General features: G+C 42.5%; 1 protein-coding gene across 1 annotated transcript; it reads left to right on the forward strand.

Moving 5' to 3' along the window:
* Positions 1 to 2,018: 2,018 nt before the first annotated feature.
* On the forward strand, positions 2,019 to 4,866 carry LOC120666118 (probable LRR receptor-like serine/threonine-protein kinase At3g47570). The gene is made up of 2 exons (XM_039945910.1): positions 2,019 to 4,326; positions 4,460 to 4,866. Exons 1-2 carry the CDS (start codon positions 3,579 to 3,581, stop codon positions 4,849 to 4,851), a joined length of 1,140 nt encoding a protein of 379 aa, XP_039801844.1. The 5' UTR covers positions 2,019 to 3,578; the 3' UTR covers positions 4,852 to 4,866.
* The last annotated feature ends 20,388 nt before the right edge of the window (positions 4,867 to 25,254 follow it).

Genomic DNA, 25,254 nt, shown 5'->3' on the forward strand with positions numbered 1-25,254 from the left:
CTTAAATGCTCATATCTAAGTTCTTAGGCTATGTGCTCATACATTTGCTTAACCTTGGTGTACCAAGTGCTCTTTGTTTAAAAACTTTCAATTGATTGCAAGTCACTTTCAATTGGTACATGCAAGGTAAACAAAGTAACCCCCGGAGGTATGCAAGGTTCTAAACTCATTCAATTGGTATAATTGTCAATTTCTTATTTTTTAGACCTACCTCCGTGCATGATATGATCTAAGCTTTCTTGTTGAATCTTTTAGTTGTACACTTGATTTTCACATTATCATGTTGTGTACACACTTGTGGAAAGTTTAGCTCATGTCATGTTAGTTTCGTGATTTGGTGATCCACCATAGTAAATTTTCAATTGGTATCTTTATTGATATCATACAATTGGATCATAAGACATGGAACTAACTCCCTAGGCTACTAATCTTCTCTTGAGCTCTATTGTTTTGCAAGACCTTTTAGGTGCAAGATCTTTTAGGTGATTTGATTCCAAAGAGGGAGAAATGTGGATCAAAGCAAGGCATGTTCCCAACAAAGGGGGAGAGATGTTCCCAAGAAGGAAAAGTATTTTCCAAAGGGGGAAAATGCCGACTGGATCAAGTCAACATATGAGAGAAGAGTAGAAAATAGGGGGAGGAACAAAGGGGGATCATGGTTTTAGGGGGAGGCCAAACCGTCATTGGATGATGGTAAGCATCCAAGCAAGTGTAAGTGGTTCAATTTGTCAATTCTTAGAAATTTTATGTTTGCTTTGATTATGTTGTCATCAATCACCAAAAAGGGAGAGATTGTAACGAACATGGCACCATTTATGCCATTTCGAGTGATTTTGGTGATCATATGACAACGCAATCAATGGTACTAATGGTTTTGTTAAGTGAACATTTCTAGATCTCAGGGATGAAGTAAAAAGGCTATACAAAGCAAAACACGAAGAAAGAACTCAAATAAATGCTGAATTGGACGAGTTCTACTGAAATCAGTAGCACCGGAAGAACTGATACCCGTAGCATCGGTGCATCCTATGGTTATCGGAAGAACCGACGCCCTGGCTTTGTCACAAGTCTGTTCGCCTCTGAAGATCAAGTGAAGAAAGAAGTGAAGCACCGGATGAACCGACGGTGTCATGAGAAGCATCGGTGTATTCAATGTACTATGTTCCAAATACGATGTCAAGCACGCAGGAGCCAAGTCTTCAGCACTGGTTGAACCGGTGATGCATCGGAGCATAGCACCGGTGTAATGACGTCAACAGGAGAGAAAGAGGCCAACGGCTAGTTGAGTGCTGTGAGCGACCAATTTAATCGACACACAGTCATCGGTTAAACCGGTGGTGTCACAGACAGTGCGTCAGAAGCTCAACGGCTACTTCGGGTCTGAGAGTGACCGGATGAACCGACGCCACCCTAGGCAGAGGCATCGGTTCATCCGATGGTATACTGTTTTCTGCTGACCGTTGGAGCAACGGCTACAAGACTTAGTGGCCTATATATATACGCCTCACCCCGGCCATTTGAAGTTTGCTGGAGTCCCAAGACATCTCATACACACCCAAGAACACCTCCAAGCCATACAAGAGCTCATTGATCATATCCTTAGGTTTTAGCACTAGCTTTGTAAAGTGTGAGTGCTAGATTAGCTCTTGAGTAAGTGAACAAGCAAGGTTGAGATCCTTGTGGCTGGTTATAGAGTGAACCACACTTGTATTACGGTGTGCCGGCCCCTTGGAGCAATTGGTGGCTCGCCGGCAAGTCAACGACCCTCCGGCATGGTGTGGAGCGGCGTCGACGACATTGTGTGGGGGACGGAGACCCCTCCTTCGTGGGCAATCTCCCTTAGTGAAGATCGGGATCAAGGTGACCGTGATTGTGTTCACGGAAGAGACTTGATTGCCGGGAAGCAATACTCTTCGTGAGTGCTTCAACAACGTGGACGTATGGGCGCCTTTGTGGCAATCCGAACCACGTGATAAATCCTCGTGTCGAGAGTTCTCTTCCTCTCATCCCTCTCTTTAAGCTTCCGCATTTCATAATGCAAATTGTGTGCCTTTACCTTCTTAGTGTAGTATCTTGCTAGGATTGGCTTTAGGTTGCAAAACTCTTTTGGGATGAGGGTTACACACTAAGGTGAACCGTAGTTGCACATCTAGTTAGCTTGTTTTAGTTTAAGTTTTGTGCAAACTAGTTGGAGCCATAGGTTAAGATTTTAATAGTGTCTAATTCACCCCCTCCCCCTCTTAGGCTAGAGCACCCGATCACTTTCATAGTCCTGATTGCAGCAGAGAACTAGTTGACAGGTGGTATCCGAGCATGTTTTGGGAGGTTATCGAACATACATCTTCTTGACCTCACATACAACAATCTCTCTGGGACCGTACCCAACTCCATCTACAACTTGTCGCTGTTAACTTCTCCAGGCATAGCAGGGAATGGTCTTGTGGGAACTTTACCTTCTAACAGGGGGAACACGCTCCCGAACATTGAGAATCTAGTAATGTCTGGGAATAATTTTCAGGGAGGGATCCCTGGATCACTACCAAATGCAACAAATCTTGTAATTATCCACCTAGCTCAGAACTCCTTCACTGGAGTAATTCCTTCTTTAGGATCCCTACTCAATTTGCAGAAGCTGATGCTATTCCAGAACCACTGGCTCGAAGCCGGGGACTGGATGTTCCTCTCTTCGTTGATGAATTGTACACAGCTTGCGATGCTGATATTGGATGGGAACAACTTACAAGGAGATTTGCCAAGCTTAGTAACTAACTTATCAAGAAGTCTAGAATACTTAGTCCTTGGGTCAAACCACATAACAGGGACAATACCAACTGGTATTGGTAATCTGGTTAGCCTTTCCATGCTATATCTCCAAGATAACAAGATAACCGGGCCTTTACCTGCTTCAATTGGCAACCTTCACAATTTGTACACCCTGGACCTATCGAAGAACAGGTTCCATGGGAAAATCCCAGCATCATTTGGAAATTTGGGCCAATTAAGTGAACTTTATTTGCAAGAAAATCACTTGAGTGGAGCCATACCTGCAGATTTAGCTGGATGCACAAATTTGTTGGCATTGAACCTTTCTTCTAATATCTTGTCCGGACCCATACCATATGGGTTATTTGGTAAACTGAACCAGTTGAGCTGGTCGCTTGACTTGTCGCACAACCAACTCACAGATTCCATTCCAGATGATGTCGGCAACTTTATCAATCTAAAATCCCTGAACATCTCCAACAACATCTCTGGAAGAATCCCATCCACTCGGCTCGTGCGAACTCTTGCAGGCGCTTCGCCTTGGAGGGAACTCCCTTGAGGGACAAGTCCCATATTCTCTTGCGACCTTGAGAGGCATTAAAGAGGTGGACTTTTCTCAAAATGACTTGACCGGTGAAATCCCAGAATTTTTTGAGGTATTCAACAGCTTAGAGTACCTTAATCTATCTTTCAATAAGCTTGATGGCCCAATCCCTACAAAAGGAATTTTCGCCAATGCCACAAGCAGACTTTTTCTTCAGGGAAACCCAAGTGTATGCACAAGCACGAAGTTGCTGCAGTTCCCACTATGTTCTATGGGACACTCTGGTAGGAAGAGCAGAGTCGCGGTTCACGTTTTGGCTATTGTACTGCCTTGTGTTGCCGTTTCTCTCCTATTTGCCCTCTTCTTAAAGAAGCGAACAAGAAAGGATTCACGTCTGATGCATGAATCATCCAAGGAACTGAGGATTCGATCCTATAAGGACCTAAGCAAAATGACAAATAATTTTTCCTCTGCCAACATGATTGGTTCAGGGCAGTTTGGCATAGTTTACAAAGGTTCATTCCCTGAGGAAGAAGGTCAGATGTTTGCTGTGAAAGTATTCAAGCTCGGTCGGTCTGGTGCATCAAAAAGCTTTCTTGCAGAATGTAGAGCCTTAAGAAACATCTGCCACCGCAACCTTGTAAAAGTGATCACTGCGTGCTCAACATATGATCCTTTAGGCAATGAGTTCAAAGCCCTAGTGCTCGAGTACATGTCAAATGGCACCCTTGCAGACCACCTTCATATTAAGTCAAGATATGGATGTCTAAGCTTAGGTGCAAGGATCAGCATAGCAGTTGATGTTGCTTCTGTTTTAGAGTACCTTCACATGTGGAGTGTGCCTCCAATGGTTCACTGTGATTTGAAACCAAGCAACATTATATTTGATGATGACAATCTTGCTTGTGTTGGTGACTTTGGGCTGGCACAGTTCCTCCATGGTTTCTCTTCTTCTGGTGGGTACCAAAACTCAACAAGCTTGTTTGGACCAAGAGGATCAGTGGTAAACATCCCACCAGGTGAGCTTATGCTTTTATTCATCAATATATATTCATCTTTTTTTGCAATAGTGACACTATGCTTTATGTGCTAGCTAGCTTATTGAGGCCTAACTAAAACTTGGTCTATAACATGCTTCCTACAATAATGCAGAGTATGGCATGGGCAGTAAAATCTCAACTGAGGGTGACATATATAGCTATGGTATTGTTCTCATGGAAATGCTCACCGGGAAACGACCTACCGATGAATTGTTTGATGATGGTTTCACCCTGCACAAATATGTTGAGGATGCACTTCCTCAAATTGGCATGATCCTGGATCCTGATCTCAGCAGAGAGATTGTAGGGGATCATAGCAGTCGTACTGAATCACAGGAACAAGGCAACAAAACAGAGGTGCAGAATTGTATTCTGCAACTGCTCAATCTCGGATTATTATGCTCTGAAGAAGCACCAAAAGATCGGCCAAACATATATGATGTATACATTGAGGTAGTTGCAGTAAAAGAACATTTCCTTTCCTGTTGTGTAAACAAAACATAACAATTTTTCTGTGGAGGAGACCTTTGCAATTGAAGCAGTATTAAGGGCAGGGAAGCTAGAATGGTTTTCAAAATAATAGAACAGCTTGCATATGGTGGCTTGGCGCTACAATACATAGGCCTGTACGTATTTGAATACAGTAGTAATTTATGTATAATATAACTCATAACTGTAACACAAATTACTGAGTGACATACGGACGTAGGTTAAAGTTATGAGTTATATTTTGTTGTGATGGGCTCTTCCGTATAATAACTCATGCGCAAACAGTTACAACGAAATGCGAAACAAACAGGGCCTTCATTTAAAATTAGCTAGAAGGTGAAACAAACAGGTCCTTTACTTAATGATTTGCAACAAGATTAGAATCGAGTTCTATCATCACTATACCGAATCGGGTGGTACATGCAGCCACTCACCCACTTTCTGAGTACGGGAGAATAGTTCGGCACATTCGTGTGCTGCTTTATTACAAGAACAATGAGAAAAAAAGACAAGTTTAGACTATGGAAATTTTCTACTAAGATCCTGCAAATGGAACATCAAAATGGCCGGAACTTCAGATTGTTGGTGGCTCGTATGGGGCCTAATATCAACAACAACAACTAAGTGACATAGGTTTACATTTGTGCAGATAGTGTTTCTTTATCTCTTCACATTTTGTTGTAAATGTTAGAACACGAATGGTTATCCTAATTCCTATGTTTGATCTGAGTGGGATTGAGCTACATCTGTAGACTATTTTAATGGCAATGCTGAAGGCCCGAGACTTTGCTCTGAATAGTGGTGTCCTAGCACGTATGAATGATAGAGCTGCCAAAGCAGATCAAAAGCAAGAGAAAAACCATCCACTTATGTTGCTCTCGGTCGATTCTCACCACGTGGATGATTTGGAATGAGCACAATAGGACTTCTGATAAATGGGTCAAAGACCATTTGCTCTCGGCCGATTATCACCTCGCACTATGTAAAAAACTACAAAAGAATACACTATTATAGGAGACACGGAATTAAAACGCGTCTCTGATAAGTGATAACATATAGGAGACGCGAGTTAATAAGGTGTGTCTCCTATAAATTTGCTCCAAGCATCTGAGGACGACCCGCGTCTCCTATATACGTTTAATCCGCGTCTCCTATAACATATGTGTTATAACAATCCGCGTTTCTCCATAATCCGCGGCTCCAATGTGGCATATAAAAGGAGACGTAGATGAGCTAAAATGTGTCTTGTGTAACAGCACTGGTACATTGGAGATGTGTTTCTCCATCCGCGTCACCAACTAAGCCCTTGTGTAGCATCACTGTAGCAAATCATGATTTAATTAGGCTCATTAGACTCGTCTCGTGAATTGGCATTCATCCGTCAAAAAAGTTTTATAAACAGATTTTATTTAATACCCCTAAATAGTAATATTCTCTTTACTGTGATAGAGACTAAAAAGAAGTCTCTAGAAATAAGTAGGGCAATACTTCATGAATGCGTTTAAAGATTCGATGTGACGGGAAATTTTGTAAGTTTTGAAATTTTCAAGGCAACAGCAATTGTTTCTGACCCGAAATTTTCCTTCTACGCGCTTCCTCACTGACGCGTCCGTGCGCCGGATACCAACTCCCTCCAAATGTCTCGGCTAATTCCTCCTCCCGTGTCAATGGCTGCTCCTCCTCCTTACCTCTCCTCTCCCAGATCCGGGGATGTCGACGGCTCCAGCCCCGGCCTCGATCTCGGCCACATCATCACTTTTTGCTCTTCGGCGCTCCACTCCCTTCCTTCCCCCGCAGGCGAATTCCCCTGCGAATTCTCCCTCCCGCTCTGCTCCCCTTCCCCTATGCATCTAGGATTTCACCCGGCGGCGGTGCCCATGGACCCTGGCAGGCACCGGCGGTGGAGGGGCCTGGGCCAGTGCATGCTTTGAGCCGGCGTGCTGCCTACCCAACACCGTCCGCCAGCGCTTCCACTCTCACTTTCCTGCCCACGCTCGGCTTCCACGACCTCCCGACGAGGCTCCCCAATGTTCTTCGCAAGCTTCCAAAAGAGGCTGCCTGAGGACCTGCTGCACCGACCCCTGATGAGCCTCTACTCTTCCTCCCCTATATTTCAACCAGTTATGGATCTCATTCGTCTATGGAATCAGTAGAATTGAGTTGCTAGAATTAGGTTCCCATGGGTAGGATTTTCCTGCGGATTGGAGCTTGGGAGATCCCAGTTAACTGACGGAGTATCTCGTGTTAGTCCAATCTCTCCTGTAGTACATTCAGTATTAGGACACTGAGGTATTCAAATGCAGATACCAGCGTTGATTATTCACTGGTGCTTACTTCCCTAGCATTGCTGAAAATTAAGAATACTAGCACCTCAGATACAATAATCAGCATTCGATGCACACAGATAAGTTGCTATCATGTTAGTTGCTTAACTAGCTGCCATGCTATTAGTAGCATATATTGATAGGTGAATAACTGGGCTCCAAATGGAGCTGTTATTTGTTTTAGTTATGAGTAACTAGTAGTTTGCAAGCCTGACTTTTTCATTCTAGTAGTTTGCAAGCCTGACTTTTTCATTCTCCGTGTATCCGTTTTCATCTATGATAAGAGAGTAAGTGTAGTACAGTGATAAGCTAAGGCTATCTTTAGGAAATAGATCTTTTATTTCGTCCAACATCTGTGCAGCAGACCAATAGTTCTGTTGAGTTTTTTCTTCCTTTCTATGAAGAATATAAGTTGACTTGTTTAACTAAGAAGTAATAAACTGCACTTGATGTCATTTCTTTTTTCCTTTGATCTGTGATGGGTAGATACCGTTTCTCTCAAGCTTCCTTGATCAATCTTATATTTTGTGGCGCCGAAATATGCACATGCATTAACTGATTGGGGTTTCTTTCCCTCGAAATGTGTATGATTTCTTTTATTGCCTCAGGCGTCCACACACCAGCAGCTTGACCAGGACCTACCCATGTTCAATCTACCATCCAATCCAAGATCCTATGCACTGTAGTGGAACTACAGGTCAGTGCATTTTTAAAAAAAATACATCAAAACAAAAGAAAGGCTTCAAAAGAACGCACTAAAGGATTGGGCTCGCTACTACGGTTACGAGAACGCAAGAAACGCAGAAAACAGAGCTACGGTTGAAAAGGTACAACTATCGGAAAATTTGTGTTAACAAAGAAACTATGAACTCATTTATTTTAGATAGAAACCACATGTGAAGGACATTTAAAAGAAATACCCTTGATTATAATTAACTCACATTATATTTGCATGTATAAAATCGAAGTAAAACTTAGCCAAATTTTATATATACACTACTACAGAACATACATTTGTTGCAGGCCATTTGTCCTGGCTGCCTTTGGGCCTGGGACAATAGGTGGCTTTTTATCTCAGGTCCAACGGCTAGCCGGGCCTGTGGGGGACAGGGGCCTTTTGTCCCGGTTGGTATCTCCAACCGGGAAAAAACTCCTTGGCCCCCTTATCCCCTTCCCTCTCCCCCCGCCCGAGCCATTTCAGCTCACTTGTTCTTGCTGTTCTTGGCTCGGGAGCAGGGAGTTCTTGCTCATTTTTTCACCACATTTGTGAAGATCTTTGATTTCCCCGTCCATCCATCGGTGCTAAAGGTTTGAGGTTTGTTTTTCTCTTCTTCCTTGGCTTGTATAGCTCATTTCATGCTTTAGAAATAGAGAAAATGTGTAGCTAGCTCATTTCTTGGACATTTAGATTGCATATGTAGGTGTGATTTTCATTTAGATTTAGATGAGTATGTGGATAGTAGAAATTTTTAGAATGAGTGTAGACACTTCATGTGATGTACTTGTATATATGACCATATTGTGGATAGTTGATTTTTGTTTTCATGAATGAATTAATGAAATGAGTATATAAGAATTTTTTGTATTATGAATGGATTATTTTGACACTCTAGTGATGTATTCATTCATGCTCACACTGAAACCATCTAGAAGCTTAAAAAATCTTTATTTCGAAACAAGTATACATCGTTAATCTCCATTCAACGGTGGTGGCACTACATTTCGGGGATACACAATGCATTATAAGGACATCACCAATGGGCTGGTCGCAATACCAGCACTTGCGGTTAATACGAACATAGCATTTGGCACAGTCAGCGTGGCTGTTGTTGCACTGAGAGCATATCAACGAGCATGCTGACTGTGTCAAGTGCTGTGTTCCTATCAACCGTAAATGTTGGTGTTGCGACTGGCCTATTGATGACGTACTTGTATAGCAATGTGTCCCCCTGAAAGGCAGTGTCATCACCGTAGGGTCGGGGTTACCGACATATACATTTTATGAATTAAAGTTTTTTTCCTTCTAGAGGGTTTCTGGATATTGAAAAGAGTGTTCTCCTAGAACTGAAGGGTGTCAAAATAATTAGGAGTTATAGAGATTTCGTCTTTTTTATATGATTTCATTGTTATATGAAAGTGTTATTAATCTGATCATTGTAATGGTAATAGTAAATAATATTTGCATTGTAATGGTAAGAATTTATAATTCTGTGATAAATAAAGGTATTTTCCAGTAAAATATGGCTTCAGCAGCTGGAGGGAGTGGCGCCGGTGGGGGTGATCATTGTCCTTCTGGAGAGAAGGGCACAACTCGAGTAGGTCGTCGGTCCAAGAAACCTAGTGCTTTTCATAGGGCAGCGCTCCGTTATTTGGAAAAAGAATATAGAGAATGCGTGGCAAGGGGTGAGGAACCTCCGTTTGATCTAGAGGATTTATTGCGGCGTTACGGTTCATCACCACCAAACTCAGAGGTTTCAGCTCCGCCATCTTCTTCTGCGCCAGCAAGAAATCTGTTAGAGTATTCTGCGTTCCCACGCAAGGACGGTTGAAAACCTATGTGTTGTTGTCCGAATTTTTAAGTTTCATGTTGAGTACTCCTTTGTTAAATTCTGTAATGAATTAAGTACTCTTTTTAATTAATCAAGATGTATGATGGATATTGCTGATCTTTTAATTATTCATGTTATGTTACATTTAGTTTAATTTAGGTTTGATATATTTTATTTATTCGATACGTGTAAAGAATTCAAATCAATTTCTTTAAAATGCAGATGGACCGGCAATGGATGTACAATGTTGACGACGTTCGAACGAATTCATTGAAGGCCTGCATTATTTTTTGTCTGTGGCTGAGGCAAACAAGCAGAATGGTTTTATGTGCTGCCCGTGTGTTCATTGCAACAATAACAAGGATTACTCATCTTCAAGAATTCTACACAGCCACATTTTCGCAAATGGTTTCATGGAGAAGTATGTTTGTTGGACGAAGCACGGAGAACAAGGGGTTACCATGGAAGACAATGAAGAAGAAGATTTTGATGACCACTTTCCCGAGAATGCTGGATTCGGTGCATTCGATGACGATATTCCCATGAAAGAGCCCGAAGTAGATGTAGTAGAAAATGATTCCAGCGACGATCTGGGGCAGGCATTGCACAATGTGCAGGCAGGCTGTGAGAGTGAAACGGAGAGGTTGAAGTTCCAGAAGATGTTAGAGGACCACTGTAAGTTGTTGTACCTAGATTGTCAAAATGGATTGAAGAAACTTGGCACCACCTTGGAGTTGCTGTAATGGAAGGCGACAAATGGTGTATCCGACAAGAGATTTGGTGAATTACTCAAACTTGTTAAAAAATTCTTCCTAAGGACAACGAATTGCCTACCACAACGTATGAAGCCAAACAACTTGTTTGCCCTCTAGGATTGGAAGTGCAAAAGATACATGCATGCCCCAACGACTGCATCCTCTACCAAGGCGAGTACGAGAATTTGGATGTATGTCCCGTATGTAGTGCATTGCGTTACAAGATTAGAAAATATGATCCTGGCGATGTCGAGGGGGAGCCTCCCAGGAAGAGAGTTCCTGCGAAGGTCATGTGGTATTTGCCTATAATACCACATTTGAAGTGTCTGTTTAGAAATAAAGATAATTCTAAGTTGATGCAATGGCACAAAGAGGAACGCAAGACTCGATGTTGAGACACCCCGCTGATGGGTCGCAGTGGAGAAAAATAGATAGAACGTACCCTGAATTTGATTTGGATGCGAGAAACATAAGATTCGGTTTGAGTACGAATGGCATGAATCCTTTTGGTGAGATGAGTAGTGGTCATAGCACTTGGCCTGTGACTCTTTGTATGTACAATCTTCCACCATGGCTCTGTATGAAACGGAAGTTCATTATGATGCCAGTGCTTATCCCGGGCCCAAAGCAGCCCGGAAATGACATTGATGTGTACTTAAGACCATTGGTCGAAGAACTCTTATTTCTCTGGGGCGATGAAGGTGTACGGATGTGGGATGAATACAAACAGGAAAACTTCAACCTACGAGCATTACTGTTCGTAACGATCAATGACTGGCCTGCTCTTAGTAACTTGTCAGGACATTCGAATAAGGGATATAAAGCATGCACACACTTTTTAGATGATACCGATAATATATGGTTGACTCACCATAAGAAGGTTGTATACATGGGTCATTGTCGGTTTCTTCCCATCAGGCATGCGGTACGAAAGAAGGGTAAGCATTTCAAAGGCCAAGCGGACCACCGAACAAAACCGATGCACCGTAGTGGTAAAGACGTCTTCAACATGGTAAAAGATCTAGAAGTTATTTTTGGAAAGGGACCTGGTAGCCAACCTGTTCCGAACAAAAATGGAATGTCGCCCATGTGGAAGAAGAAATCTATATTTTGGGAGCTACCGTATTGGAAAGTCTTAGATGTTCGTCATGCAATTGATGTGATGCACCTTACGAAGAATCTTTGCGTCAGCCTGATAGTATTCTTGGGAGTTTATGGAAAAACAAAAGATATAGTAGAAGCACGTCAAGAATTACAACGTATGGAAGAACGAGATGCCTTACATCCACAACAGCGAGATAATGGACTAGAATACTTAAGTCCTGCCAGCTATACTCTTAGCAAGGAAGAGAAGGAAACCATGTTTGACTGCTTGAGCAGTATAAAGGTTCCATCTGGATACTCATACAATATAAAAGGAATCTTAAATTTGGCAGAGAAGAAATTTACAAATCTCAAGTCCCATGACTGCCACGTGCTTATGACCGAACTTCTTCCGGTTGTGCTGCGGGGGATTCTGTTTGATAACGTCCGGTTAACCATCGTGAAGCTATGTGCCTTCCTCAACGCAGTTTCTCAGAAGGTAATTGACCCGGATAATTTGATAAAGCTGCAAAACGATGTGGTGCAATGCCTTGTTGGCTTTGAGCTGATATTTCCACCATCTTTCTTCAACATCATGACACATCTTCTTGTGCACCTTGTGAAAGAGATTGATATCCTCGGACCAGTATTTCTACACAACATGTTCCCATTCGAAAGGTTCATGGGGGTACTCAAGAAATGTGTTCGTAATCGAGCTCATCCAGAAGGAAGCATCGCCAGTGCCTACGGAACTGAGGAGGTCATTGACTTTTGTGTTGACTTTATTGATGACCTTAAACCGATTGGGGTCCCTGAATCGCGATATGAGGGGAGACTAACTGGAAAGGGTACATTAGGAAAGAAATCTTATGTCTGCACAGATGATTTCTCATTCAAGAAAGCGCATTATGTGAACAACTGTTCTTATTGGCTAGGGGACCATCTTGGAATATCTTAACATACCAAGGGTACGAGATAAATAGAAACATATTTTGTACGATAGCTCAAGATAAAAAGAGTACCAACCAAAACAGCGGTGTTCGTATGGATGCCACGGACAATAATAGAAAAAAGGACACATATTACGGCTACATTGAAGAGATATGAGAGTTGGATTACGGTCCCAATTTCAAGGTGCATCTATTTCATTGCCAATGGGTTAAGCTATCTGGAGGAGGGATAACAAAAGATGAGTATAAGATGACAATAGTTGATCTCAACAATCTTGGGTATAGAGACGAGCCGTTTGTCCTAGCTCAGGATGTCGCTCAGGTTTTCTACATTAAAGACATGTCCCGCAAGCCAAAGAAGGAGATAAATAAGCAAAAGGATTATGAGCCTAAGCGATACATAGTTCTATCAGGGAAGAGAAACATCGTTGGAGTGGAGGACAAGACAGACTTGTCAGAAGAATATAATAACTTTATTGTCATTCCACCTTTCGAAGTAAATGCTCATCCATGCATCCTACTAGCCAATGATGATGCTCCATACTTGCGCCGTGATCATAAACAAGGGACATTTGTCAAGAGAAAGTCTGTTACCGCTAATCTTTTATATACTTGAATCAGTTTCTATTATTATATATAAAAGTAATGACAATTCTAATACTTTTATTATATATGTATTGTACCATTATCCTTTATGTGTTATATACATATATATATATATATATATATCATTTTTTATAATTTTCACTTAATTATCAGACTCAAGTATAATTTTCATACAATAATATGGATTACACAACTAATTTTATTTACTTCATGAAATTACATTCACATTAACACACTATACTCTCTCACTAACACACACAATCTCACTAACACACACACTATCTCACAAACTCACACAATACTCATTAATATCATGAAATTGCTTAATTTTATGTAAAATTCACTTTTTAAATGTTAATATCGTGATAGAATCCACTTTCTGTCGAAAAGCAACAGTTTGAAAAAATTTGTTCACCTAATATATTTTTGCATGGTCAAAATAACAAATATGATTTCAAAAAAAGTTAGATATTTCGTTGACCCAATCACTTGAATGAAAATTAATCATTTTTGTTGCGTGTATCAAGTTTATATAGAGATAAGAATTTTTGTTCCATAATTTTTGGAATCATAATTTTTTAACTGAATTAACAAATGAAAGCCTATTTTAAAAGGGCCTTTTGTCCCGAGTCGTGGCTTCACCCGGGACAAAAAGGCCCCGACCCTATATATCTCCCTTTCCTCCGCCTTCCTCCAACATTTGGTCAGTTCTTGATCTCCGCCTCGCTCTGGCCGCCGTCGTCCCCTGCGCCCACCGCCTCCTGCTCGCCGCCGCCGTTGTCCAGGCGCGCCACTGTCCCCCGCCACCAGAGGACGCGCCGACCCAGCTCCGCCGCCCCACTGCGCCGTCAGTCCCGAGCTCCACCATCCCCGAGCGCCGCTCCGAGCTCCGTCGTCCCCAAGCGCCGCCCCGAGCTCCGCCGTCCCCAAGCGCCGCCCCACCGCGCCGTCGTCCCCGATCTCCGCCGCCCCGAGCCTCCACCTCGAGCGCCGACGTCGTCCCTCCTCCCCGCTCGCGCCCGTCGTCCACCGCCATGCCGCTTGCACCGTCGTCGTCCTCGACCTCCGCCCCGCCCGTGCGCCGCCCCGAGCTCGCCGTCCTGACCTCGCCTCGAGCTACATTAGGTGAAAATGGCGCCGACCGTGGGCTGCCGCCACTCCGCCCCAAACCCTAAATTTTGTGCAAATTTTAGTGAATTAGGTGTTAATTTTATTTATTATATATTAAGTAGAATTCAATTATTAGAATTAGGTGCGAATTTTGTGCAAATATTATTAGAATTCAATTTTGGATATATATTAGATTTCAATTATAGATATATTAGTTGAATTCAATTATGGAAATATTATTAGAATTCAATTTTGGATATATTATTAGAATTAAATTTTAATGTATCATGTATTTATTATTTAAGGTATCATATATTATGTCATTTATATTACTTCTCGAGCTCACAAACTCGCACTAACACACAAACGTTTCCAATCGTTACCGATCCCGACCGAATCGTTTCCGTTAGTTACCGATACCGACCGAATCATTTCCGATAGTTTCCGATCGTTACCGATCTAAATATGTGGATTATTTAGAGAATTTTCTTAAGGGTTTTATTTGTATTCATATTTTAGTTACGATGGACCCGCGACACACAGACGCGGAAGACGAACAGTTCCTGTTGAATATGATTGCCGAAGGTCAAGGAGATGCCCCTGAACAAGCTGATGATGGCAGCAATACCGACATATATTTGAATATGTCCGGTGATGGAATTCAGGCACCATCTTTTCAGGATGACGCTGCTGGTGAACAAAGTGCTAATGTACACATCACAACTATACTTACTTGTATTGAAAATCATATTTTCATCTGAATCTATATGAATAGTATGAATGTTTTTATAGCCGTCTGGATCATCGTCGCAGCAGAAAAAGACGAAGCGAGGCCCGACAAAAAAAGTGGAAGGGCGGTTCATTATAACGGAAGTTGGTCCAGATGGCGAACCGATCGCTCCAGAAGCTGCCGCCAAAAAATTCATAAGACAATCCGGATGTATTGTCAGGGACCACATCCCGATCAGCTTCAGGCTATGGAAAGCTTCCAATCCAAGCGAGGAACGGGATGCGGTACCCGAAAGAGAAAAAGAATGGTGCTAGGCGGGAGCTTAAGAAAAACTTCACTGGTTCCAGCTGAATCCGAAGAGATATGCAAGCGCTGGACCCTGAGCAAGATGGCTGAACAACTGCAATCATTCAAGAAAACTTTGACGAAGAAATATATCAAGACCGGGACCACGCCCGTGTTTACCGACGAGCTCGAAAAGCTCAGGGGTCACTAGGATGCATTTGTGCAATACAAGTCTTTAGAGTTTGGGAGCTTGGGCTTCAGAAGGTGCAGAAGGCCAAAGACAATGCCTTGAAGAAAGTGTACCATCACACTCTAGGCCAAGGAGGCTACAAGCTTGCAATACCCAAATGGGAGAAGATGGAACAGGATCTGCTTGACAGAGGCATCCAACCTGCTACCATGAACTGGCCTGAAAGGTAAAGGACTTGGTTTTATGGTCACGGGGGAAGCTTAGACCCATTGACTGGGGCCTGCATCTATGGGCCAAACATCCAGCTAGCAGCCCAGAGACTACAGGAGGCCATACAAGCAGCGGCCGAGGGAACATTCCAGCCGGATAGAGAGAGGGACGAGCTGACTTACGCCCTTTGGAATCCAGAGCATTCGGGCCGCACAAGAGGCAAAGGCGTGGTTCCGTGGAAGTATGGGTTCAGGGATTACATTGAATCATATAGAAGCCGGCAAAGAAGAAAGAATGATGAGCGGGAGCACTTGCGAAGGCTAGAGGAGTGGCTCATGTGACACGATCAAAGACTGGAGGAAGAGGTTCAATGCCAAGTGGCCATAGCAATGAGCCAGCAACAGCAAGAGCAACCGGTGCCTCCAGAGCCTAATGTCGCAGCCGATCATCTGTCTCAGCGGAAAAGCAGTTGCGCTTCCACAGACGTCGCCGTCGCGCCAACGGGGATCCAGGCCGCAGTTGAAGCGACGGCCCCGCAGCGATTTCTAATGGATGAGATCACCCAACGGACACCTTATGACCTGCAGACTACCATTAAGAACTTAATGTTCACTATTGCCTACGGTACCGCCATGCCAACCCAACCAGGTGATGTGTACCACGGGCAGCAAATTCCGGCAGGATATACAAGAGTTGGCGTGGAGCAAGTGTGCCAGGGTTGGGAGACACTCGTGCTTGATATTCCTGGAGGCGATGGGGAGAGAACACTAGCAGAAGCCATTCATGGCTACATCCTATGGGATAAGCGCTACATTATCCTAAAGTCGGATGATTGAACACCAAGACCGGCATCTCAGCATGCCTCTCCAAGGCCGTCATCTCCGCAAAACTCCCCAAGGGCAGCACTATCTTGGCAAGGTTCGCCGGCACATTCTCCATCACCATCATCTCATGCGCTGATGAACACTCAAGTGTCACTGTCGCCTCCATGGTCACCCCCTCCGCCGCCGGAAAAGAAGCAGAAACAGCTGCCGGCAAATAAGGTAGCTGCACCGGCTAAGGAGCCTCCAAAGAAGAAGGAAAAGAAGAAAAAAGGAGGCTCCTATTAAACCCTAGGACCTGAGTATTGAAGAATGCGATCGGAGGACTGCTGAAAGAGTTAAAGAGCACTTCAAGCCGAAGCCGAAGCCGGAGCCCGAGAAAGTGATAAATCCGGGAGATTTGAAATTTTTTAAGGGAATGTGCGAAGCAAATAAGAGAAAATTCATTCGGAGAGATCCCCCTTCAGACTACGACCGCACAATTATCAAAACTACTGAGAAAAAGAAGAGACAATCAAAGTCGTCGTCGTCCGACATTCCACAGCTCGGAGCCCAAAAGAAACAATCAATAGAGCCTCTCGTACTGGGACAGACGACGCAACAACAAGACTTTGTTACATTTTTGAAAGAATCAAACCTGACGGCAGCTCAAATTGCAGGGGGAGAAGATATTCCAAAGGCCGATGTGGTCGTCAAATGGACGTATGAGCTGGGCAAATCTCTTGTACCCCCCGAAGTAGTGTCCATGCTTCCAACGCAAATGTATAAGCTGCACCAGCACTACATGCGTGCAATGGCCGATTGCATCTTCATGCAGGGTGCAAAGATTAAAGATGACGATTTCTTATGGGGGGAGGCCATTATATGGATAAACTAGAAAGAAGTTTAGCAACTATTCCATCAGGGGGGACCTCGACATCTCTATGGTCGGCTTGTGGGTTCTATAAGTATTTTACTCTCCTTACGTATTGTTTTGCATGATCTCAACATACTGATCCCTTGATCTATTCGGTATCATGTAGAATGGAGATACAAACTTGCAGGAGAAAAGGGATACTCTCACCTCATCTTCATCGACCCAATTACTTGTAATTGGAGGCTTCTACGCGATAATTCCGATGAGATATTCCAAAACTTGTTCAAGTACATAAGCGTTCATCACAACAAGCAAATGATATTGTTTCCTTACAACTTTGCGTGAGTGATTCCTTTCGTCTAACTCTTTCTATTCTGTAATCGAATTGTTTAAATCTTAACTACCAAGAACTGCCTCCGTATAATCTTGCAGTGAACACAGGGTCCTAATTGTCATAATTCCCGAGAAGAACCTACTCATGGTTATGGACTCATTGAGGAGAAATCCAGAACAATACGAAGATCTTCTTAACATGATGAAAAAGTAATTCTACCACTACTCCGTCGATGACCGATAATTTGAATCACTTTGTTACTTGACTATAATTGTTCTAATCATGCACAGGGTTTGGAAACAAGTCGCTAAAAATCATCCAGGCAAATTGGACAAGAAATGGAAGATCAAGACAGATTTTGCGGTACGCACTTGGATGATTCGTTGCATGTTTCATTAGTTTTATTATATATTCATATAAATACCTGATAATTTCTTCTCTCTTAAAGTGTATGAGGCAGAAACAAGGCACTAATTTATACGCATACTATGTATGCGAGAACATCCACGATCTGGTAGGTCCTCCAAAGGCCTTGGCAGATTGGGAGGAGGAAGTAAGTAAAAAACTTGTTAATGTTTGAACTCGTATTTTAATTAGTCAAAATTAATTATCCCCCTTTTCCATTGGTCGAGGAGATGCGCGATAAACTCATATCGGAGGCAAAGATTAGGGCGATTTAAGAACAATTGTCCGGATTTATTGTTGAGCAAGTCCTCGATCCAAAAGGCGAATTCTACTATGATGGACAATCTGACATTAACAATCGCAGCAAATATGATAATATACGTGTATATATATAATTAAGAATGAATATACCTATGTAAAAATATATGTGTGTGTATGTATTATATTTCTATTTATGAGTATATATGTATTATATATTTAAGCCCTCCTATAATATATATGTGTATATATATATATGTTTATATATGGAAACTATCTAGGACAAATATTATATAAGTAACTATATTTATGTATATATTAGTGGAGATCTTACACACTGAATTCCAATACATAAGTTTAATTGAAATGTAAAAGTATAATTAAAATAGAAAAATAATTAAGAAAAGAGAAATAGGAAAAAAATGGACCACACCAACCGGGACAAAAGGGTGCGCCAGGCACATGGCGCTGGCAGCCCCTTTTGTCCCGGTTGGTGTTACCAACCGGGACAAAAGGGTGTTTTTTGTCCCGGTTGCCAGACCCGGGACAAAAGGGCACCCCTTTTGTCCCGGCCTGGCGTTCCCGGTTGGGAAATCGGGACACCAGGGGGTTTCCAACCGGGACAAATCAGCGTTTCTGTAGTAGTGATAATTGCCTATGTAGGAATTACACTAATTAATCAAATAATTAGAGAGCAGATATGTGAGAGCATCTAAACGCATATATTTAGGATTTGGTTGAACTAAGCAAATTTTATACATGTTTAAGTGGTTATTAATCAAATTATCATTAATTATGAAAACTCGAGTTAAAACTCTAATTTGTTTTTAATTAGAAAAGCAAGTGACAATATTATTAATCAAATTAATTATACATTTATTTTCAAATAGCAAACTACGCTACTAAACGTAGCTTAGTCTATTAGAAGACTAACGCAACAAAAGCGGGTTGAAACGAAGCTAAAACAGCGAATCTATGGGCAAAACTGTGATCAAAGGACCTAATCGCGATTAAACGTAGACATGAATGGCTAGCAGAAAAGATTTGCAAGACACAGAAAACTATGCTCACAGAGGATAACAAAGTGGTAAACCTATTGCACACGTTGCAAGAATCACATGAGCACAAGAATCGTTGAAAGTGAAGTTAAAATGAAGAAGTTATGGCCAAAACAAGGTTCTAGGGGTTTATTTGTAAAGGATTTGAACTTCCAGGGGTTAGATCTGGAAAAAAATAGGGGCTAAAACAAAATTAAACCTAACCTTCAGGGGCTAGCTTGCAAAAGGAAGGGTCCTGGACGGTGGGTTTGATTTCGTAAAAGTGTAGGGGTTAAAACAGAAGAAATAGGGCTGATTTGTGAATACTTTTGAACTAGTTAGGTCTGCGGGTTGATTTTCAACTGAGGGTCTCTTTGCAAAGTGTCCGAGTGTTGACCGGTATTTGTTTTCTTTGACTTGGGTCAGATCTGATCCGGGCCCTAGGATCTCGATCGGACGGGTCAGAGGGGAAGGGGAAAACGGATGGCGGCGCTAGCTGAATACGGCGACAAGGTGAGGCGGCGCATCGCCGGAAGTTCGCCGGCGAATCACGAACTCGCGATTCCGGCCACTAAACGGCTCGAATTTTGGCCTAGGAGGAAGCGGGCGAGGCGGCGAACGCGATATAGGTCTCGGGAAGGGGCGCCGTCGCGGCGGAGGGCATGCTCGACGGCGAGGCGGCTCGGCGGAGCGACGACGAGCCACTGTGCAAGCGAGGAGGCGAGATAGAGAGGGAGAGAGAGTCGGTGAGGGTTCTCACCACCACGCGAAGCTCTAGAGAGGTGAAATCGTCGAGAGAAGACGGCGGAACGGCAGCGCGTCGCGGAGCTCTGAGCTCGGTAATGGCGGCGGCGGTGCTAGGGTTTTGCGGGGAAAGCGAAGGTAGCTGCGGCTCGAAGAGGGTCCAGGCATGGTAGGGCGTATAGGGCCGAAGCACCTTGGCGTGTGGGCCAAGGGAAGGCAGCGGCGGCGCGTGTGAGGCAGCCGAACTCGAGATCGAGTCCTGTTCGCCCACGGGGAGGAAGAAGGGCCTGCCAAGCGGGGCCCGCATCACAGAGAGAGAAGGGGGGAGAGGGGCGCTGGGTTGGGCTGGAAGATGAGTTTGGGCCATGGGAAAAAAAAGGAAAGAAGAAAGAGAGGAAAGGAAGGAAGGGAAGTTGGGCCGGGCCAAAACAGGAAAAGGAGAAAAAGAAAGGTTTCACAATTTTGAAACAAAGGCAAACAATTCCAACTCAAATTCAAATTCAAATTCAAAGAATTCAAATTTAAATTGAACAACAAACAATAAAATAATGCAAGGGCAACATGAATGCAAAACAAATAGAACAACCTTATTTAATTTTAAAAGAAAACCTATTATTGTTGTTTTTTCTATACTAAATTCCCTGTGAAGAAAATAAATGTTTAAAATTTTTAAAATTATGAGAAAATTGTTGTTTTGTTTTTACTTTTAATCACATCCTGAAATTCAAAATTTCAGGGTGTGACACGTTTGTGAGCTAGATGAGTCTGTCTGAATTCTTAGCCAATTGTGGCATTGCTGACCATGATCCGAATCTGTAAGGAGGGAAGGGAGAACCGTCCGTCATTATTAAAGGCGGTTTGGAAGAGTTTCTCCCGCTTCAGCAGTGAAGCTAAAACTGGTGAAGAAAAAAATGATTTCACCTGATTTATATTTTATTTTTATCTTAGCTTACAAAATGGCTTCACCGTACATTACCTCCATTTGCACAAAATAAATAAAGCAGAAGCAGGTGAAAGCTCTCCCAAATAGATTCTTAACCATCATTATCCTTGCTAGCTTCTTCTCCCGATTGCAAACCTATTCAATATTAATCAAGGGCATCTGGGCCGACACCGGCCCACTAGGACATAAAAAGGCTTTTGCTGGCGGCCATTTTAGCTTTGTGCTGGCGGTTAGAGTTTTGGCCAGGAACTCACTGCCAGCACAAATGCTCTGTAGCGTTTCTATTAACGCCAACAGAGGTGAATCTATGCTGGCGGTCTGCCAGCACATACGTATCTTTGCTGGCGGTTGGGTAAACCGGCCAGCACAAAAAGTTGATCAAACGGCCACAGATGTATATCAATTGATATATGCACATACAACTCCATCACACTACAAGCTCACAAAATATTTGGAATGATTTAATGTGGAAGCGCCACATATTTAACTAAGTAAATACATAATCTAATTGTTCCAGAGTTCAAGATGCAAATGTTCAATTCCAAGCCACATCATCATCTAAGACATATTGTTCACAAGCAAGAAGTACTTAATATAGTTAACATCACTAATCTTATAGCCCAGACTTTTGTCAATAAAAATCAAAGCACAGATCAGTGTGCTATCCTTTGTTTCACATCTACAAGGAAGTACTTTGCCAAAGATGGTGAATATTGGTTCCCCAGTAGGAGCCGGGGTAGATCAAACTTCAATAGAAGTTTGGTAAAGGTCTTCCCTAGTAACTGGTGTACCCCTCATACCAATGATAATTCAACTTCTCCAAGGCTTGACATAAATTATCCTGTAAACTCATCGCCATCAAGGTGTTACCAAATATATCCTATAATGGAGATGGTAGATAAATATTATGAACGGCTTCGCACAATCAAAGAAGTACCATATATAATATCTTTAAATTACAAGAACCCACATACCATGTCATATAGATTTTCTTGTGCAAGGCTCTTACAGAAACTAATCTGGAACCCACATTCTTTTGAAGCACTTTGATTTTGAACCATGACAAATCTGGAATTAGATAACCATGCAGGTAAGCTTCCATGGCACTTCTTTCACAAGTCATCCGAATAGGTGATTCTTTCCCACTAGCCACTATTAGAATCATGGTACCTAGATCTTCTCTCGATGGTATCTCGAAAGAGATTGTCAGTTTCTTGAGTAGGTGTTTCATGGTTTCTACCTGAGGAGGTGTAGCACCTAGCCATTTAACTACCTCAGCAAGCCATGTAAACATATCAATCCGCTACATTAGAGGTAAAATGACATTAATAAGTATTCAATGCTCTTAGTCAGACCAAAAAATAGATATTACTATTCCTAGAGCTGGTATGTTTGCTTGAGGACATTGAGTCGGTCTACTCTGGTTGACTATGCTAAAAGTGATTCCAAGAGGGTGAGATTCAAGAAATGGGAAATCCTGATGCCCCTGACCACGACCGCTACTACCATGAACAAAGTCACGACCACCACTAGCATGACCAAAACCACGACTTGCCATATGCCTATCCACGAACAATTGCACAAAAATATAATGCAGATTTCAAAAAAAACAATAAAATCTAAATAAGTTCTTGTAATTGCATCCCAGGGCGGCGCGAAGGCCGGGCACAAAGGGGATGAGGAGGCATAGGGTTTCCTATGGACAGTTCATCATGCTGAAGCCGCCAACAGAGGGAGACGGTAAGCGGCGGTGAGAGCTTACCAGCCGGATCTAGGAAGAGCAAGCGAGGCAGCAGTGTGTGGCGGCGTAGGGGTGGTCAATGTCATGTAGGATGCACAGCTACGATGGTGGAGCCGTTCTGGCGTAGGCGTGGAGGGGCTCCTCCTTTGGTGGTGGCATAGCTCCTCCTCTCCACCCTCCTCGTCCTCAGGCGACACGTCGAGCTTGCAGCGGGCGGGCAGCGCGTCGAGGTCACAACAGGCGGTGGCACGTCGAGGTAATGGGTGTGCCCAGCGGTGGAATTTATGTGAAGAATGGTGGCATCATTCCAACTTCATGCCAGGTCTTGGAATATTTGATGCACCCTCGCCAATATATGATGTTATTTGTGCTTGGCGGGCTACATAAGCACCCGCCAACACAAATATGAAACCTAAAATAAATTCTCTTCCACAATTTTTTGTTCTTTATGAGATAATTTCAAATTCGGTAGTATTTTATATATAAAACATTTTATAAAGTTATGTGAACACACATATATGTTATATGGAAGCATCCGTGATTTAACACATTGATCTGATATTTTATTAAGAGTTAATTAGTTATCGGGATAATTGATTGAAAAAAGTTTACAACTACATGTGTCACATACTTCAGTGATAATTTTTTTTACAAAATTCATATTGCAGTTGTCTAGTTACACTAATTATTATACATAAAAGTGATTTGTATTTGGAGCTTAGTGTTTAGATAAATCAAATTTTAGTTATGAGTCCAATGGAAATAATTATAATAAATCTTGTATTTCCTCAGAAAAAAAACTAAACTTTTGCATGACTTAATTTAATAAGTCAAAGACCACAAATAAAAAACTAAGCTCAGTTAGGTAAAGATTGGGCATACATGTTTACCAATTAATGATAATCAATCTTGTATCTGTTCGAAAAAAGCTAAACTTTTGCATGTCTTAATTTAATATGTCAAAGACCGCAAATAAAAAACTAAGCTCATTTGGGTAAAGATTGGGCATACATGTTTACCAATTTGACACATCTCTTATGGAGTTTCATAAAACTCAATGCAAACTTTGAAATTTACCCTCACTCTAACGTTTTATAAGTGCACTTCTACCTATTTTTAACAAGTAATATAATTTCTATAAAATCTTGAATTAGGAGATTCAATAATTTTTAAAGTTATTTACTATTTTCTAATGATTAATATAATTTCTATCATGATTCTAAAAAATATTTGAGCTTGTGGTTGTTTAAGAAGCCCGCCAGTAAAAACTATTTCTGCTTGTGGTTGTTTAAGAAGCCCGCCAGCATAAACTCTTTGTGCTGGCAGTTTGTTAAGAAGCCCACCAGCATAAATGTGGATTGGCAATTAAACGAAGTGCCTCTATCCGAATGGATAGCATGTTGCCTGCTCTGACCGCACACCGGCTCCCGGACCTAAACGCCGCCCGCGACCGCACCCTAGCTCCCAAACCTCACTGCCACCACTGACCACGCCCCAGCTCCTGGACCTCGTTGCCTCCCTGACCACGCCATAGCTCCCAGACCTCACCGTCACCCCTGACCGCACCCTAGCTCCTGAACCTCGCCACCACCCAGGACTGTGCCGCCACCCCTGATTGCGCCGCCACAGATGCTGACGACGTGAAGCTATTGACCTGCTCTTCCACCTCAAGTTCATCGACAGCACTTGAGTTTGAAGGAGACGTCTACCGCATGGCAAGCACCACAAGAAACACATTGGTGCCAAGCAGCTCCTAGTTTGTGTCTCTCCCCTCCCTGACTACCTGAACCAATCATGTCGCACCAAGATCATTTGTCTTAGGAGCAACACCAACGACATATTCTACAAGTGCCCCAACCACTACAAAGTGAGTATTTTAATGTTTTTTATTATTGGTTTTACTTAGCCAATTAGGCATATTGTCCTATCTTGCTTGTTTAGTGTATTTCAATATTCTAGTTATATTTTAGTTCAGTAATGTTAGATATGTGGGTAATTGGTAGGAAGATCCAAGATCTTGGCCATCCTACTAGTGGTTAGAAAATGTCTACCTGAGATGGCCGGCTAACAGACATCTAGATTTGTTGATTAATTGTGGTGGATCTAGTGTTGTCAATCCTTGCAATGCAGTTCAGCAGCGGCACCAGGACTAGATCAGCCATGTCTTTTTCTGCCTAAAAGAATTGTTGAACCAGCTATCAGTAGTGTGAACATGAATTTTCAAGATCTGAAGATGCAAATGTGTGACATGAAGATGGAGATGTGTCAAATGAAGATTCAAAATGGAGAAACACATCACTTCATTGCTGAGTTGAAGCAAGAGGCTGATGAGAAGAAGAATGGAGTTTGAGCTGGTACCCTTGGAGTTTTCTTTGGTTTAGTTGTAGGTGTGTTGTCATATTCTTTATTTATGGTTTATTAGTTAGGTGTTAGACTTGGCTGGATTGTACCAATGCTTTAGGCTTGTATAATATTTTCGTACTAATT

This window comes from Panicum virgatum, chromosome 3N, assembly GCF_016808335.1.
Source record: "Panicum virgatum strain AP13 chromosome 3N, P.virgatum_v5, whole genome shotgun sequence".
Lineage (NCBI taxonomy): Eukaryota > Viridiplantae > Streptophyta > Magnoliopsida > Poales > Poaceae > Panicum > Panicum virgatum.

Excerpts from the sequence above, each read along its gene's own strand:
- LOC120666118 (XM_039945910.1), top strand. The coding sequence starts at position 3,579 with ATGGGACACTCTGGTAGGAAGAGCAGAGTCGCGGTTCACGTTTTGGCT. Across the intron at positions 4,327-4,459 it reads AGTGGTAAACATCCCACCAG|AGTATGGCATGGGCAGTAAA; the intron begins GTGAGCTTATGC and ends ACAATAATGCAG.